Source organism: Panthera uncia, chromosome A2 (genome assembly GCF_023721935.1).
Source record: "Panthera uncia isolate 11264 chromosome A2, Puncia_PCG_1.0, whole genome shotgun sequence".
In the NCBI taxonomy this organism is placed as follows: domain Eukaryota; kingdom Metazoa; phylum Chordata; class Mammalia; order Carnivora; family Felidae; genus Panthera; species Panthera uncia.
In genome coordinates this window covers 38,412,920-38,430,160 of record NC_064816.1, presented here as the reverse complement: position 1 = coordinate 38,430,160, position 17,241 = coordinate 38,412,920, and the positions used below count along the sequence as shown (strand labels likewise).

At 39.5% G+C, this 17,241-nt stretch overlaps 2 protein-coding genes across 3 annotated transcripts in view; one reads left to right on the top strand and one right to left on the bottom strand.

Annotated features, from left to right (window-relative positions):
* PPP4R2 (protein phosphatase 4 regulatory subunit 2) overlaps positions 1–17,241 on the bottom strand; it is a 411,406-nt gene that overhangs the window by 231,504 nt on the left and 162,661 nt on the right. The gene's annotated exons all lie outside the window — the stretch shown is intronic.
* SHQ1 (SHQ1, H/ACA ribonucleoprotein assembly factor) overlaps positions 1–17,241 on the top strand; it is a 110,898-nt gene that overhangs the window by 35,008 nt on the left and 58,649 nt on the right. For both annotated transcript variants that reach the window (XM_049640883.1, XM_049640884.1), the window contains exons 8-9: positions 1,039–1,092; positions 3,827–3,950. In XM_049640883.1, coding sequence (XP_049496840.1) covers positions 1,039–1,092; positions 3,827–3,950 — 178 coding nt within the window. The remainder of the gene's footprint in view (positions 1–1,038; positions 1,093–3,826; positions 3,951–17,241) is intronic.

Genomic DNA, 17,241 nt, shown 5'->3' with positions numbered 1-17,241 from the left:
AAGAGTTGTTTTCAAGCTGAGCATATGCTCTCCTTTTTTTTTAAATTATGCAGATAATTCCTATCAGTATAAAAGGAAAATATAGGTATGAAAAAAATAATTAAAATTTCCCATAATCTCAGCCATTAGAAATAGCTACTGTTATAAGGAGATACATCTCTTCATTCAGTCTTTCATTGTGTACGTGTGTATGTGTATTTAAATTGGGTCACGATGTATATTACTTAATCTGCTTTTCTCACCATCACAGCATTAGCATAGTATTAGGATTAGAATTTGATATGTGCCAAATTTTCTGTTGTTAGGATTCTGAAAATTTCAAAGGTGACTCTTGGGATTTGCATTTGACTCCCAAATGAATATTAATGAGTATATCACGGGCACACTATAGCTGGAAATGGTTTTTGTTTCCGTTCATCGTTTAAGGATACTGTACTTGGAGAAAATATTTTCTTTTACGAAAAAAGTACTTCACATTATTGCTTAAGGAAATGAGTGAGTGTGTTCAGTCATGCCTGATAAAATTGACCATTTTTGATTCTTTTATTTGCATGTTTGATGCCGCGAAGTCTTGCAACTTCAAGACCTTCTCTAGAATGCACTTACTCTCACAAGCCTTCTCTGAAAGGCCATATTCCGAGCATCTTTTTAAGTGCCACAGTCAGCCCTTCAGCATTATCTTTGAGTCCTTTGGCAGATTACTTACAGAATGTTTGGGTAAGTTAGTTGAGAAGGACAGTAATTGAGCAAACATCACTTTGCTTTAAGTTTTAGTTTCAAAGCCCCTGCTTGTTTGCTCTTATGTTCTGGTACTCTTATCAGTGGAAAAGCTTTACTTTGTGAAATCCCAAGGAAAGTAGGCAGAAACTTGCCTTTGATAGCTTCTGCAAAGCAATTATTTTTCCTCAGCCACAGACGCTTCTTAGTTCTTATGTATGTACTACTGAGACACTGGTTGAGTGAATGGATATATTTACTTTATTTTTGAATGACTTTACCTCGAAAATGACACTGCTCTTTTCTCCAAAACAAATGAAGGTTGAGTCTGCATGGAACATTAGAAAACTGAGTCCCACACTGTGCTGGTTTGAGGTATGATTTTCATTTGCAGTTCTTGCCTTTTTGTTTGTTTAGAAAGTTCTTTTTTCTGTCGCCATTAGTTTGTTGTGGGTAATTCAAGCAATTCCTTAACTTTTTTAAAGTGGAAACTTGATTATACAAGTTTTTTCCCCCCATCTTTTTAAATAAAATTCTGATTGCGTTTGTAACTCTTCTAATGAAGCTAGATAGGGTATTGTAGCATTTGGGAGAAGGAGAACAGCGTTTGTAAGTTGGTGAGTATTGGGGCTCAGAGCTCAAAGTTGGGAAGCAAACCTAGGTGATAATTCTAGGGGCCATTTCCTGACCATCAAAAGCTGTGCTAATAATAGCCTTTTACATGTATTACCTCTCCTGTTCATTCCAGTCAGTCTGTGAGATAAGTATTACTGCTATGTTACAGATGATGAAGCTTAGATCATAGAGTTTAAATAACTTGTCCAAGGTCCTACAAGTAGTATGGTCAGATCTGATAACTCTTCTAGTATAGTAATCATTGCTTTTATAAATACTTCCCAGTAAATCGTTTGTAGATCTTATCAAAAATATCAGAGGATGCCATTTTAAAATTTACTGGCTCTGAACAAATTGTTGAATGTAAAAACAGCAGTTAAAAATAGAAGGGCACCTGATGGCTCAGTCAGTTGAGTGTCCGACTCTTGATTTCAGTTGAGGTCATGATCTCAAAATTCATGAGATTGAGCCCCACGTCGGGCTCTGCGCTGTCAGCGTGCTCCTCCTCACTCACACACACGCTTTCTTTCTCAAAAGAAAGAAACATTTAAAAAAGTTTTTAGGGGTGCCTGTCTGGCTCAGTTGGTAGAGCATGTGACTCTTGAACTTGGGGGGCTGGCATGTAAAATAATAAAAGCTAGCATGTAAAAAAGAAAAAAAGTGTCATTTTACACAACTAACAGTTGCATCATCAATTAAGTCACTTAGTTTTTTGCTTTTCCAGTTTAGGCCCCCTGAGTGGCTCAGTCAGTTGAACATTGGCTCAGGTCTTGATCTCGCCGTTTGTGGGTTCTAGCCCCAAGTTGAGCTTTGTCCTGACAGTGTGGCGCCCACTTGAGATTCTCTGTCTCCCTTTCTTTCTCTGTTGTTTCCTGCTCTCTCTCAAAAATAAACATTAAAAAAAAATCCTAGATACAGTACATTGTAAGTTATAAAATCAAGGTTGTTTCATGGCATCACTTTTTTTACAGTTTATTTGTTTTGAGAGAGAAAAAGCATGGGTACACGGGGCGGGGTGGTGGGGACGGGCAGAGAGAAGAGAGGGAACATCCCAAGGAGGATCCATTCTGTCAGCTCAGATCCTGACAACGACACGGGGCTCAATCTCACGAACCAAAAGATCATGAGCTGAGCCAAACACTCAACTGACTGAGCCACCCAGGCGCCCTTCATGGCATCACTTTGTTTAAATAATAGATAAGATGGGAACAGGAACTGAAACATTCAGCTTTGTTAGAGAATTTTGCTACTCCAGAGAGTGTTCCATGGACTAATGGCTTGACCAGCATCTCAGCTGGGAGCTTGTTAGAGAATCTCAGTCCAGACCCACTGAAGCAGAACCTGTAGCAAGATCCCCAGGGATTCGTATCCATGTTAAAGATGGAGGAGCACTGCTCCCTAGACTTCATTTGAGTTCTACTTATTGCCGTGATCAGCATATAACGGAGAAACTGGATTTGGTAATAATGGCATCGATTACTGATGTTGAAAACAAAGTAGTAACTGCAGAGTTTCATAGTTCTTTTATTAAAATCTACATGAATAAATTCACCTATATATGATTTCATTTTGAAATTTTTATTGATTTTGAGATAACTTAGAATTGCCAGAGCTATTGAGAGCTATGTGAAATTTTTATTAGTTTTTGGTAGAATTTTTTAAAAGTTTATAGTTCTTTTTAGGTATAAACTGTTCTTTGTGAGATACTCAATATTCTTAATCAGATCTCTCATTTGTTAAGGATTAATATACATGGAAATTTTTCTGCTCCCTTAGTTTTACTTTTATATTTTAAGTTTTATATATGGGTTACATTTTTCATACAGTTTTAATCAAAATCCAATTAAAAAACAATTTTGTGCAAAATTGCCTTCGTCTAGTGTTTTCAGTAAGTTGAATTGCTGATGGTTTCAGTTTGATACTATTCAAGATAAAATACTTTTTTCAAGAAAGCACTTTTCTCTTTGATAAGTGAAAGCAAATTACTGAAATAAATACCATGTTTTTCTCATGCCCTAAACACTAAAAAAGAAGAAAAAGAAAAAGTAGAAGAGGGAGACTGTGAACACACTTCACTAAAGAGTTCTCCATCTTTCATCTACACCATCTTGAGTGGTCCTAAAGGACAAAAACATGAAACATATATTATTTAACAGTGTCTTTTATGTGCATCTGTATTTTGTTAGTACCATGTGTTTTAGATTCATATTTGTAATTCTTAAAGGACTTTTTGAAACTTTCCTGCTGCATATGTGATTTTTAAGGAGCATTTGTGATACCTTGATGAAGTATGAGAAATTACAAGGACTGCAATTAAATATTTTATTGTAAGGTGTACAAAAAGAATCTCATTTCATGGTTTTATATTTCTCTCTTGCATGGCTTTGTGATGATCCGAACTTATAGTTTTTAATTGAGAGTAGTTTCATATTTCGTTGTGTCCTTTTATTTATGTAATATGGAAATGATTACTTATTTAAACTATACTTCACAGACTTGGACTAATGTTCATGAAATCCTGGTGTCTTTTGGAAGAAGAGTTTTATGCTACCCACTTTATCGCCACTTCAAGCTGGTGATGAAAGCTTACAGAGACACTATAAAGATCTTGCAACTAGGTAAGATACTCCTGTGCTTGCAGATTTGAGAGGGAAAAAGTTATGTTTTTAGTCTGTGAGGATGTAGTCATGATTTTTGCTTCTCTATGCATAAATCAGTAATGAAGATCATCAAATCCAATCACTTCTCCCTGCCAAGTATAAAAAGCAATAGTTCGTCTCTGTAGATACACTCTTTTCTGAGAGCTGCTGGGAGGGGCAGTGGAGAAGGTACACAGGATTCCAGACCAGTTCGTATTAAAGTAGAGTGCATCATTTAGTATTTCTTGGAAGCCTGCAGTTTTCTAGGCACCATGCTAGGATTGTGGGTATAATAATAATAAGATCTGTTCCCTGTTTCTATGCAGTTTACAGTTTTGCCAGGGCGACAGATGACAAGTAAACAATTCCATTATAGAGTGAGAAGTGCTCTGCTGGGGGATGTAGTGATCACGGGGAGGGGGCACAGAACCTGGACTTGGGAGGTCAAGAAAGACTTTCCAAACAACAGCACAGCTACTCTGAGGACCTTTGACTATTGCAAATCTAACCTGAAGAGACAAACATTTCCTGGTTTTAAGGATGTGGAAAATTTTGAGCTCTGAAACAAATTCCGAAGTGACTATAACAGTATCGTTGGATTAAGTATGTAATTTCCAAAGTAATGAATTTGAAGGTGGCAGCATCCGTTTGTATGGATTAGTTCTGGCACATTTATTTAAAAGTCACTGTCCATCCTTTATGGTCATTTCTTCTATTCTTCCCTGGGGAGTCTCGTTGTTCCTTGGTCCTTAGGTAAAATACTTCTAGGTGTAGGTTTTCAGACTTGAGGATAAGAAGGAGAAAGTAAGGAAGCTCTTCCCTTTACAGCCACTTGACGTCATTGGCTTGAAAGGAAGAGTCCCATCTCCAACGTTTGTCCCTCCTAGAGGTATTCCTAGGTTTTTCTTTGACTTCTGTGTGACATATCACCTTCTATCCTGGAAGCAGAAAATCAGTTTTGAAGTAGATTCTTTTAAGGTAGACAATAATTATCAAAATGAATTATGGTTAAATGAAAGATACCTTTTTATTAATCCAGTTGGCTTAGGCCATCTGTATTTTATTTCGAAGGATTGTTGCTTGTAAAATTGCAGAGCTACTACCTTTGAAAAAAATCAGTCTTTCTTAACTCATAGGTAGAAAAGAAGCTGCTTTGTTTTTTATGTTATTTCTTCTTGCCCTTTTTTTTTTTAGACGTTTATTAATTTATTTTTGAGAGACAGAGACAGGGTGAGAGCGGGGAGGGTAGAAAGAGAGGGAGACACAGAATCCAAAGCAGGCTCCAGGCCCTGAGCTGTCAGCACAGAGCCCGACGTGGGGCTCAGACTCACAAACGGTGAGAACACGACTTGAGCCAAAGTCAGATGCTTAACCAGCTGAGCCACCCAGGCACCCCTCTTCTTGACTTTTAAGAGGTTTCTTGAATTGTAAAAAATTACCTTGAAAGATCAACCTACTATAAGTGACTTGAACTTGAGTTACATGTCACAATTAATTTCTTGTTTGTATTAGATGATCTGTGCGTTATTCATAGATTTAAACAATGAGAGTAAATTTGCGATTATCCTGTTACATCATGGTTTCCAGATGGAAAACTGGCAAAAAACCCCATGTGTGTGTGTGGGCGTGCCCTCAGGCACATAGTTGCTACTCTTTATTCTGGGGAGTAATCTAGTTCTCTGAATTTTTATTTGAAAAGTAATCAGTTCTGTGATTGCATAACCAGAAATAAATTTGCTTGTGTCGACTTACATGGTAATCGATTACTCTAATAGTTTTAGTAGGTGAGAAGTGAAATTTAGACTTAACTTTACATCTTTATCCATCTGACAAGAAATAGTCTTATCAGCTGTGTCTTGATAGCAACAGAAACCTTAGGTAACACTCTTGAGGTCTGTCTGCTGAAAATGAGTGGGAAGCCTCTATAAACTGTACACAACATGTTCTGTGGCTGATTTGGGTTGTGGTTAGTTAGTTAGTTCTGAGACAGAGCTGGGTTGTCTAGAATTCCCACCATAAGCTATGGGGAACACAAGCTCCGGATGAGGGTTGTAACCTGTGTTTATCCAGGTGGATGGCACAGGGACGCCATTATTGCCATTGAAGAGTCTTGTGTGTTTGGATACCCCGTGATTTCAATGGGGATAGCTCTTCTGTGGCATTGAATGTTTTCCAAAAATGAATTTGTGTCTACTTATAATTCAAAATGCAATCACACTTTTTATTAGAAAGGTCTGTTGAGTGCCTCCATAGTTTGAAAGTAATGAATAACTCTCCAAATAACTCTCCCCCAAAGAAATATTGATCTTAACTGGAATGAGCTTTCAAAACCAATGTAGCAAGGCTTCAGAATCTACAGAAAGTTTCATTATAATGGAATGACTACAATCTGAATTTTTATTTTGTTTTTGTAAGATCTGAATCATGAATTTGCCTTGAGTGACTTCATAGTAGCCTTCCAAGGGATTCTTTACTGGGCCTTTGGCTGTTTTCAAGTTTGTGTTCTTTCTCTTACCCCTTCCCCACCTCTGAAAGACTGTGTACGCTGCTCTCTTGCTGTTGCTGTATGTCTAATCCAAATTCCTTTAAGGGCAGAAAACCTATGTTGTCCTTTTAAGTATTGTTTTAGCGCTTAACGCAGGACCTTGCGCATGGAGTTTCTTTCCCTGGATCAGTACCCTTTGGGCCACATGATCATCCCCCCTTTTTGTTTCTGTCCTGTTTTAAGCAACTTTTACTTCCTCCTCCCTGTTTCATTCTTTAGGATTAAGTAGGTCGAATCCTTGATGGAAGCATTGCTTGGCTGCTGTTACTCACCAGAATTAAATGAAAAAAGAGATGAAAAGAGAACAGCTTTTCTAATATGCCTTGAAATTTTATTCTGTTTAGAAGTGGTATGGTTTAAGTTGATTATATACTTGTTACTATTTATTATTTGTGCTAATATCTACATTTCATTAATCTGTATGATGGCGCTCATCATCTTCTCTGCTCTTGCTGGGCTTTTGAACATATAATGTAACTATTATATGGAAGATGCTGAACACCATGGGAAACAGCTTAGTTTTTTCTCTCAGTTCCCCCTTTGAACTCATTCTGTCTGTTCTTTTATTGTTTCTGGATGGAATATATAACCTATAAATATCATATCACATACACACCTATCTTATATAATAGGTATTCTTTAAATTTTTATGTCACTTTAAATTACAAGAATCTCTTTTAAGTACCTAAAACGTCCTCTTTGAACTTGATTAAAAAAGTAAATCTTCCCTTCCCCATCCCCGGCCTGCCTCAGGTTGGGAAGCCAGCACTGGGGGTGGAAGGGGTGGGGGTCCTCTTTGCTGTTCCAGAGCAAGGTTCCACACAGCTACCACAGGCTGCTCCTTCCTGCTTCTCGCTGGTGGGCTTTTATCAGGTATGAGTCAGTCACCAGTCTTTGTACCCCACAATTTCTAAGGGTGATAGGTTACACTCTCTAGGGGACTCTCTTAAAATTCCCTTTCTCTTGGTTTATGGTGACCAGAAGGTAGTTCCTCCCCTCCGCCATGGAGAGTGGTTGAAACCCCATAACACTGCAGTTTTATCCAAAGAGATTTTCTGGACTTGTTTTCCTTAAACTCCTGGAGGTCACTGTTGGGCTGAGGGGGGTCATAAATCACCAGTTTTTGTTCGTCCCTCTGTAACTTTAGCATAGAGAGGTTAGTATCTCTTTTTAAAATATGGGAATACTTGCTATTTGTTTTGTCCTTTGTGGGGCTCATTGGAAATGAGTCAGAAAGAGTCCTGCCTTTCTATGCTCGTATAGTAATAAAAACCGCAGCTGCCATATTAACTATTTTCTGTGGGCCAGTGCTAGGCTTCATTCTTCAGGTACCTTATCTCATTTCGTCCATTTTGCAGATAGAAGACAAGCTCAGAGAAGTTCAGTCACTTGCCCAGGGTCACACAGCTATTAGTTGGTAGAGCCTAGACTTGACACCGGGTCTATCTGCCTCAAAGTCTATGGCTTTTGATGTGTTGAAATAATTATAAATGAAATGGTATGAAGCCTGGGATTTGCTTCAGAATAATCCACAAGGGGTTGGGGGAAAGTGGGCCAGGTGCAGGTGAAACAAGGTTGGCCCTCAGTTGGTAGCTGCTTAAAGTTGAGTGATGTAGTTCACTATCCTGTAGTCTCCATTTGCATGTGATTTTCCTTTATAAAAGATTTTTGTTTTTGTTTTTTAAGTGTGGGTTCTTAACTACTGTGCTTAAATTTATTCACCATTTTATGGAAAACATTGTAATTCTTGATCAGACAGTTGTATACATATTTTTTTTGGCTAATGAAAACATATGTGTGAAATAATCTTTTTTGGTTCTGTGGGTTTTTTTGTTTTTTAAAGACTTTATTTAAAAAAAAAATTTTTTTTTTTTTTTTTGAAAGAGTGCACATATGCAAGCAGGGGAGGGACAGAGAGAGAGGGAGAGAGTACCTTAAGCCGGCTCCATGCTCAGGGTGGAGCCCAACGCCGGGCTCTCTCAGGACAGTGAGATCATGACCTGAGCCCAAATCAAGAGTTGGATGCTTAACTGACTGAGCCACCCAGATGCCCCAAAAGATTTTATTTTTAAGTAATCTTTCCACCCAGCGTGGGATTTGAACTCACAGGCCAGAGATCAACAGTTGCATGCTCTACCAACTGAGCCAGCCAGGTGCCCTGGTTCTGTTTTGTTTTTAAGACTATCAGAAACCTACCTTTCTATAAATGTTTGACTTCTGAGGACTCGTAGCCACATGTCAGGCTATAACCCAAGAAACAGCCTTCAGGAGATTAGTTATTGTTGCCACCCAAAAGCTGATTTTGCTTCATATAATCAATAGGCCTATGTATGAGTCATTGTCGGGCTTAATCATCATTTTTTCAGAAATGACTGCCTTACTTAGCCCTTCTGTAAATAGATATAATAGTACATTCTATGTGAAAGATAAGAAGAACCATAGCACGGGGCTTGGGGCTATTCTTTTTCTTTAAGGAAAGCAATTGTCCAAGAAATTGGGGTATGACAAGTATATTGTGTGAATCCGAGTTCTGATGCAACCTTGAAGATAAATGAGTTTTTAGCATTTGAATTCTCTTTAGCCCAAAGTCTTCTTTTTATTGAGTTGTAACAGTTACCCCCAACTTGAAAACTAAAAGATGAAATCACAAGGATTTTCCCATGTTGACATTTATCTGTATTTAATTTTTATGAGTTCTGTATTACGAAAATTTTATTTTATTACTTTTTTATTTTGAAAGGGAGAGCAAGAGAGTGTGAGTGGGAGAGAGGGGCAGGGGGAGAGAGAGAACGAATTTTAAGCAGACTCCCTGCTCAGCACAGAGTCTGACAGGTGGCTCGATCCCACGACCCTGGGATCATTGCCTGAGCCAAAATCAAGAGTTGGACATTCAACCAACTGAGCCACTCAGGCACCTGTGTTACGGACATTTTAAAGAATTGTTAGACCTTCTAATGTCACTCCTTGAATACCTGATGTAAAGCTAATTTGCAAGTTATTCAACTATTTGTTGAGCCTTCGCCGTGTCAGGGTGCTCAGCTGAGTCTGGAGGTATGCTTGTGAACAGGGGACATGCAAGTCATGAACTCAGGGAGCTTAAGATTCTCATGGGGGGGGGCGTGGAATTATACAACTATCAGGTTTTTAAAAAATTGCATTTGTAATAAGTAGTTCAGAGGAGAAATACATTAGGTGAAAATAATAAAGCCAGGGAAACAGACTTGCCTTTAAGTTGTCATTTAAGACATGTAACCTCCCGAAGAAGGGAGCCTCTACCTTATTTGACTTTTGATTCTCAGTTCTTACTCCATTTTCCTGTCATTTTTTTTTAATTTTTTTTTTTAACGTTTATTTATTTTTGAGACAGAGAGAGACAGAGCATGAACGGGGGAGGGTCAGAGAGAGGGAGACACAGAATCTGAAGCAGGCTCCAGGCTCTGAGCTGTCAGCACAGAGCCTGACGCAGGGCTCGAACTCACAGACCGCGAGATCATGACCTGAGCCGAAGTCGGCCGCTTAACCAACTGAGCCACCCAGGCGCCCCTCCTGTCATTTTAAAGCACTTGTTAATTGGTTGATGAGTTCATCTATTAATTTATTCATTCAACAGTTACTTTGTCAGTACCCACTAAAATGCAATTTATTATGTGTAGAGTAGAGTAACCTGTAAATATAAAGAGCTGCAGAAAGATGAATTAGAACCGTGTACTGTATTTGGGGAGTGTATGCACTCATCAGGGAGCTAAGAAGTCCATCACAACCACAATACATAGTAGATGGTGGTAAGTATGTTATGTGAGGCACAGACGAAATAGTTCAAAAAAGGAGAGGTGACGTTTCACTAGGAATCAGAGAAAGATTCACTTAAGGCATGAGATTTGAATTGGGACTTGAAGGGTGAGTGGTACTTAGACATAGCGGGATGGAGGGGAGTGTTCTAAATGCTGTGAGTGAACAGCATCAAGTGTATAGAATAGCGTTTCCTCAGTGACAATTCCGAGTTGATATCTGAGAGTTGACCTATAGCCTGCGAAATAGTTCCCTTTCCTGGATGAGTTAACTGGCTCACCAGGATGGATTTCTCTAGTTCTTCGTGGTTATCACCTAATTCCCCTGCTCCCTATCCAGGAGGAACTTAACTTTCTGTTTTCTTTCTCTCTTGAGTTGTTGTTGAACTTTTCATTTTCTAGCCAGTTCCCCACTGCAGTTAAAATGTTTCTAAGAGTGGAACAGTCCTAGAGCTTTCAGGAAATTTACATAGCATGGAACTCGAATAAAATATTGAAGTACCATCTGTGCCTGTTTGTGCTGTCCACTTCCATGGCAAAGAAGGAGGGCCTCAGAGCCCTAGGGCACAGGCCCTGCAGCCCGAGTGTGTGAGAGGGAGGACAGGGCTCTGCTGTGCGGTCACGACTCAGCCAGTCCTTGTCCCCTTTCTCTCCTTGGCTTGTCCTGCCATGTGGCAAAGCAGATTCCTTTTCCTCTCTTCCTCAGAGCTGAAATCTGTGTTCCCAGTCTCTTAAATTGGCACATTCTTTCTGTTTATCCTTACTGTTTGTCCTTGGAGTATTTGTGGGTTTATACACATGCTCCTATATAGAAGGATATTGTATGTGTGCATAAACATTAAGGTGAAGAAAATAAAATTCCAGTCATCTCCATCGGATTCCTTTTTCCTCTAATAATCCTGTCACTCATTAAGTATTGGTATCACTAGAATTTTAAAAAGTTGCTCTCATGGTAATTTATGGGTTACATTTATATAAAACATTCTTTGTTCTTATAAAATACTCTGTAGAGGGCAGCATTTCCTGTATGGTTTACAAAGATAATTTGCCTTTTAATTGCCATAGATGATTAAGAGTTTATAGTGATTCTGCTACAAAAAAAAAAATCACTTGAAATCTTTGTGTCAGGGTTCTTTGGAAATTTGATTTATATAGTAATGCTTGCTGGTAACTATAGCTCACAATCAGCTATCTCTTAAATATTACTCATATCTAGTCAATTGAAATTTGCATTATATTTCCTATACTATTTAAGGTAAGTTTTGTTTATTTCTGCAGTTTTAGAGCTCAACAGTGTCAAGAACTAGGTTAGTTACATGGTTTGATATTATGGCTTAAAATTTTTTTCTATAATTAGTGCCTTTTTAAAATAAATCTAAAGTCAATTTTGAGGGATGCCTGGGTGGCTCAGTTGGTTGAGTGTCCTGATTTTGCACTTGATCTTAGCCAAAAGGCCGAGAAGCGATGAGTGTCCTGATTTTGGTTCAGGTCATGATACCAGCGTTATGGGATCGATCCCTATGTCGGGCTTCGTGCTGAGCACGGAGACTGGTTGAGATTCTCTCTCTCCCCACTATGCCTCTCCCCCACTCATGGTCTCTCTCTGTCTCTAAAGTAAAATATAATAAAATAAGTCAGTTTTGAGATTTTTTTATTGATCTGAATTTTTTTTTAATATGACTTTATTGTCAAATTGGTTTCCATACAACACCCAGTTCTCCTCCCAACAGGTGCCCTCCTCAATGCCCATCATCCACTTTCTCCTCCCTCCCACCCCGCCATCAACCCTCAGTTTATTCTCAGTTTTTAAGAGTTTCTTATGGTTTGGCTCCCTCCCTCTCTAACTCTTTTTCCCCTTCCCCTCCCCCATGATCTTCTGTTAAGTTTCTCAGGATCCACATAAGAGTGAAAACGTATGGCATCTGTCTTTGTATGACTTATTTCACTTAGCATAACACTCTCCAGTTCCATCCACATTGCTACAGAAGGCCGTATTTCATTCTTTCTCATTGCCAAGTAATATTCCGTTGTATATATAAACCACAACTTCTTTATCCATTCATCAGTGGATGGACATTTAGGCTCTTTCCATAATTTGGCTATTGTTGAAAGTGCTGCTGTAAACATTGGGGTACAAGTGCCCCTACGCATCAGCACTCCTGTATCCCTTGGGTAAATTCTTAGCAGTGCTATTGCTGGGTCATAGGGTAGATATTGATCTGAATTTTTAAGGAGGTAACTTTAATTTCTTTAAGAGGACAAAGGCAGAAAATTGTATATATTTAAAGACAAATTTGGGAGAACAAAGAAGAAACATTTTATTTGATCCTAATGAATCAAGGTCCTATTGCACAGTAATAGCTACAGGCCTAGATGAGGTTAGTTGAAAAGTACTTCACATGTTGTCTGTAAAACATGGAAGATTTGTATTCTTGCAATTTAGAGTTCTTTAAATAGGAATTAATACTGAAAAATAACGAGCAGGAGACATTTATGCAACATAAATAAATCAAACCCCTTCTCTGTGCAAGGCATCATAACAGAATCAGCTAAGAGTTATAGGAATATATATCACTTGGCCTTAGCTTTTAAGGAGTTTGTTATGTAATAGGAATGATAAGACAAAGGTAAGATACAAAATACAAGGATTTACAAGATACAAAAGAGAAAATCCACTAGGAAGATACCTTAAATGAACTCACAGGCCAAATCCAAATCCGTACTGTATATGACCTATGAGCCGAAAATGCTTTTTACATCTTTAGATGTTGAACACAAAATCAAAATAGTGTTTCATGACACACGTAAATTATATGGAATTCAGATTTTAGTGCTCATAAATAAAGCTTTATTGGAATACGTTCGTGCTCATTCACTTTATATTGTTTATGGCTACTTTTGGGATATAATGGCATTGTTGAGCAGTTGAAGCATATTATGTGACCTGCTGAGCCAAAATATTTACTCTTCGGCTCTTTACAGAAAAAATGTGCCTACCCTTGCTCTAGATATACATACATACACAGTTGGAGGAGAGCCTTTCTGAGTGAGCGGAAGTCTTTGGCTGTCTTCCATCCTAAACAGTGGCCAGTGTTGAAGGCAATCATTTCAGCTTTTTCTTGTCCTCCCCAGAGGGTGAGAAGTAGCTGATCTTGCTTGTTCCCATGAGAGTAAGGCCCTCAACACTAGGAGAAGCGAATTGAGATGCCTACTTGTCCAGACAGGTAAGTGAATGACAATGGTGGAACTTAAGACAGTCTGGAGTAATGACGCCTGTGTGAGCCTGGGACATACATGCTCCATTTGTAGCCTGTTGTTGCCATGTGGAAAGGTAACATTACCAATTTGGGGACTTGAAAAAAAGAATTGGAAAGCAGTGATCTTTAAGATAAAATTTTTCAAAAGTCTAAGTGTTAGCAATGAAGTAGAGGTTGTCAATAATACTCTAAGAGCCATAGCATGTCTCAGTGCCCAAGTCAGCCTGTGTGGGTCCCAGGTTTTTCATTTGGACTCCCAGGCATTCCAGGTGCCAGGCTGTTTTTCTCACACCCTCCTGCATCTGCCAGTTTCCAGCTGTGTTGAGGGCTTGTGCCAGATCTCTGCTCTTTCAGTCCCAGCTTGAAGCTGAGTCTCATCCCTGTGGGTTCCAGGAGTAGATTGGAGAAGGATGTGGGAGATAATCTTCATTACCTAAATAGCTATGCCCAGAAACCTTAAAAAACAAAAACAAAAACAAAAAAGGCAGATCCCTTACCTGTCTTTCCACTTACTTTGTGTTACTCTTGAGAGCCAGAGCCTCATCAGGATGAAGGGGATGGGTCACAGGATTCTAGTACCACACCTCCCTGTGACCCCCATAGGGTGGGTGCTTTTGAGTAGAAGTGAGGGGAGGGCTTGATAAGGAAGAAGCAAACGGCACAGGCCTAATGAGGGAGGCTTAGGTAGTTATTACTTAAAGAATGTGTAGAATTTAGAAAAGAAGTGTGACGACAGGTATTCCCTGAGAAAATAGAAGATAGAGAAAAGCAGGGAGAGGAAGATAAGTTACGTGCAAGAAATGGCCAGCACTCTAGTTTGTCTGGAGGTTTGGGATGTGAAGGGGAATTGTGGGAAAAGGATACAAACGGTGTGCTGCCAGGAGTGTGGAGGGTCTGCGGTGGCTTGCTGAGGAGACTGGGTCTTACTCACCAAGGGACCGTGGAGAGTGTGGTGTTGGTCTTTGACGGGCTCATAAAGTCAGGTTCATCCAGCAGTCACACAGAGGATAGAGTCATAGAAGGGGGTGAGGTGAGCAGCACAGACGAGAGAGGAGAATACTGTTCTTTCCTGAAGCCAAGTAGTTTAGGGGCAGGGAATACGGTCCGAACTGGAGTGCTGGCTCTGGTGTGGAGAAGGAAGGACGTGGGGCAGATGCTTCATAGGTAGCGGAGTAGATGCAAGGGAAGGGAGTCCTGGGGCACTTGATCCTGAATGACCTGTTGTCTTCCTTCCCTTGTCATCTGTAAAGTATTCACACGGTCATTGTCTCATTTCCTTCCCTTAGCAGTTCTCAAGAATGTCCCCCTCTGTTGACACATGTGGAAACAGATTCAGATTAAGTACCAAACAACTAAGAAATGACACCAGGAGCAAGCAGACCGGGGTCTGCATAACTGTTCCACACGGAACAGGTGAAATTGTTACATCATTTTTACATCAGAGGGAAATTAGCTAGGACTGCACAAAGATTATTTATGTGTAGCTTTTTTTTTTTTTTTTAAGTTTATTTCTATTTGAGAGGGACAGAGACAGCGCAATTGGGGGAGGGGCAGAGAGCTATAGAGAGAGGATCCCAAGCAGGCTCCAAGCTGCCAGTGCATGAGAGAGATCTTGACCTCAGCTGAAGCCAAGAGTGGGACACTTAACCGACTAAGCCACCTAGGTGTCCCTATGTGTAGCTTTTTAGTGATCTTTCTTTAGCCTTTTATAGCTTGGGACCAGAATTCTAAGATCTAAATTTCATTATCAAAGCTCTATGTAACCTTTTAATGTGCATTAAACTTACATGTAGATACAGATACCTAGCCATTTTTACTAAATTATATTTGTTATACTTGATTAAAATGTAAAGAAGTGTAACTCAGTTCTACCAGCGTGCACCTCATTTAGCAGTAAGCATGCTGTCACTGTAGCACATTGCTGTCTTCCTGAGGTTTGGGAATTCCTCTCTTGAGGTACTCCTCCCTAGGTCATATCCCCAGAAGGGACTTAGAAGGCTTTTCAGGCTGGGTTTGTTTTTTCTTCCTATGAGCCATTTGCGGAATCCACTTGTCTTTCGTCCTATATGTTCTTTTTGACTTTATGCACAGTTTTAGCTTTCCCAGTTCTAAACTAAATTAAATCCATAGAATGAGTCAGAACTGTGACTATTAGGTAGTATCTATTGGAAAAATAAAGTCTCATAGTGTGAATAGTCAACAATAAAAATTTATTTGAAATTGAACTAACAGGCATTGAGATACATGCTGTACTCATAAGGTGCAACAGTTGACGTTTTGCCCACAGAATTACAAAATTTTAGATTCTTCTTATTTTTTTTAAAGGTTTAGATTTAAAAGCAACTGTTTCCAGGGGCGCCTGGGTGGCTCAGTCAGTTAAGCGTCCGACTTCAGCTCAGGTCACGATCTCGCGGTCAGTGAGTTCGAGCCCTGCGTCGGGCTCTGGGGTGATGGCTCAGAGCCTGGAGCCTGCTTCCAATTCTGTGTCTCCCTCTCTCTCTGCCCCTCCCCCGTTCATGCTCTGTCTCTCTCTGTCTCAAAAATAAATAAACGTTAAAAAAAAATTAAAAAAAAAATAATAAAAGCAACTGTTCCCAGAGCTTTTTTCCACGAATCTTCAGCTTTTTAACCTTTTCTATCTTTGTAGAAAGGTTTTTTTTTTTAATGTTCTATCTTAAATTTGGATGCCCAGTTCTTAATTTCAGAAGAAATTAGAAATTAGTCATGCCTCCATTATGCAATTTTGATGACATCCTGCTATGTATTTCTAGACTGAAGCAACCACTACTTTGACAGGTGACTTGAAGGAAAATGGAGTTAATGTCAAGGCTGTCCTTTCAAACCAGCAAACCTTGTAGGAATTGTTAGAGCAGAAAAGGCAAAAGGCAGCCTTGGGTTAAATCTATTACTTGAACTTTTGATGGTACAGTGATACGAGGAAGTTGGCACAGCTGCGTTCTTTCTTGTCAGGGAATAGACGTAATAAGGGAAGGCACAGATAAACTGTGTATCTCACATTTGTTGTGACTTAATGACATAAATCCATAGATCACATACAGGTTTGACAACTAGACACTAACTGAGCAGTTTGGCCAGATGTTTCTAAACTTGGGCTTTATGTACTCCAGACCACATTAACAACTAGCCTTATTGAACAGACTCCTGCAGTTTGTCAGACACTGTGCTAGCCCAGGGAAGAAAGGTGAGGAGGTGCCATGTTTCTTTTGCTGTCCAGGAGTTCACCACACCAGGTGATAAATACTGACACGGTATTTATTGCATATGGTGGCTGGGAGGCAGAAGTACTTATTTTCAACTCCTGCCTTACTTTCAAATCCTACAGTTGCTTCCTAACTGTCATCTTGGCCAGCTCCATGTCCTTGAGCCTCACTTTTCTTTATGAAGTGAGGAAGGAAGTACCTAATTGGAAGGGTTAAATGATGTAATGTGTGGAAAGTACTCGGTGTAGAGCAGGTAGGTAGCTACTAACTCCCATATTAGATGTGCCAGCCATCTGGCACCAACCTGAGGGAGTGTTGGAATCCTCTTCCTAGAAGAGGTACTGCCTGATTTGAGACTTGATGGTGAATTGGGGTCGCACTTGGGGTTGTTTTCCCCAGGCAAAAGAAGTATCTACAAAGTGTTTGTTTGCTTTGTGTCAATTTTGTTTGTAGCTATAA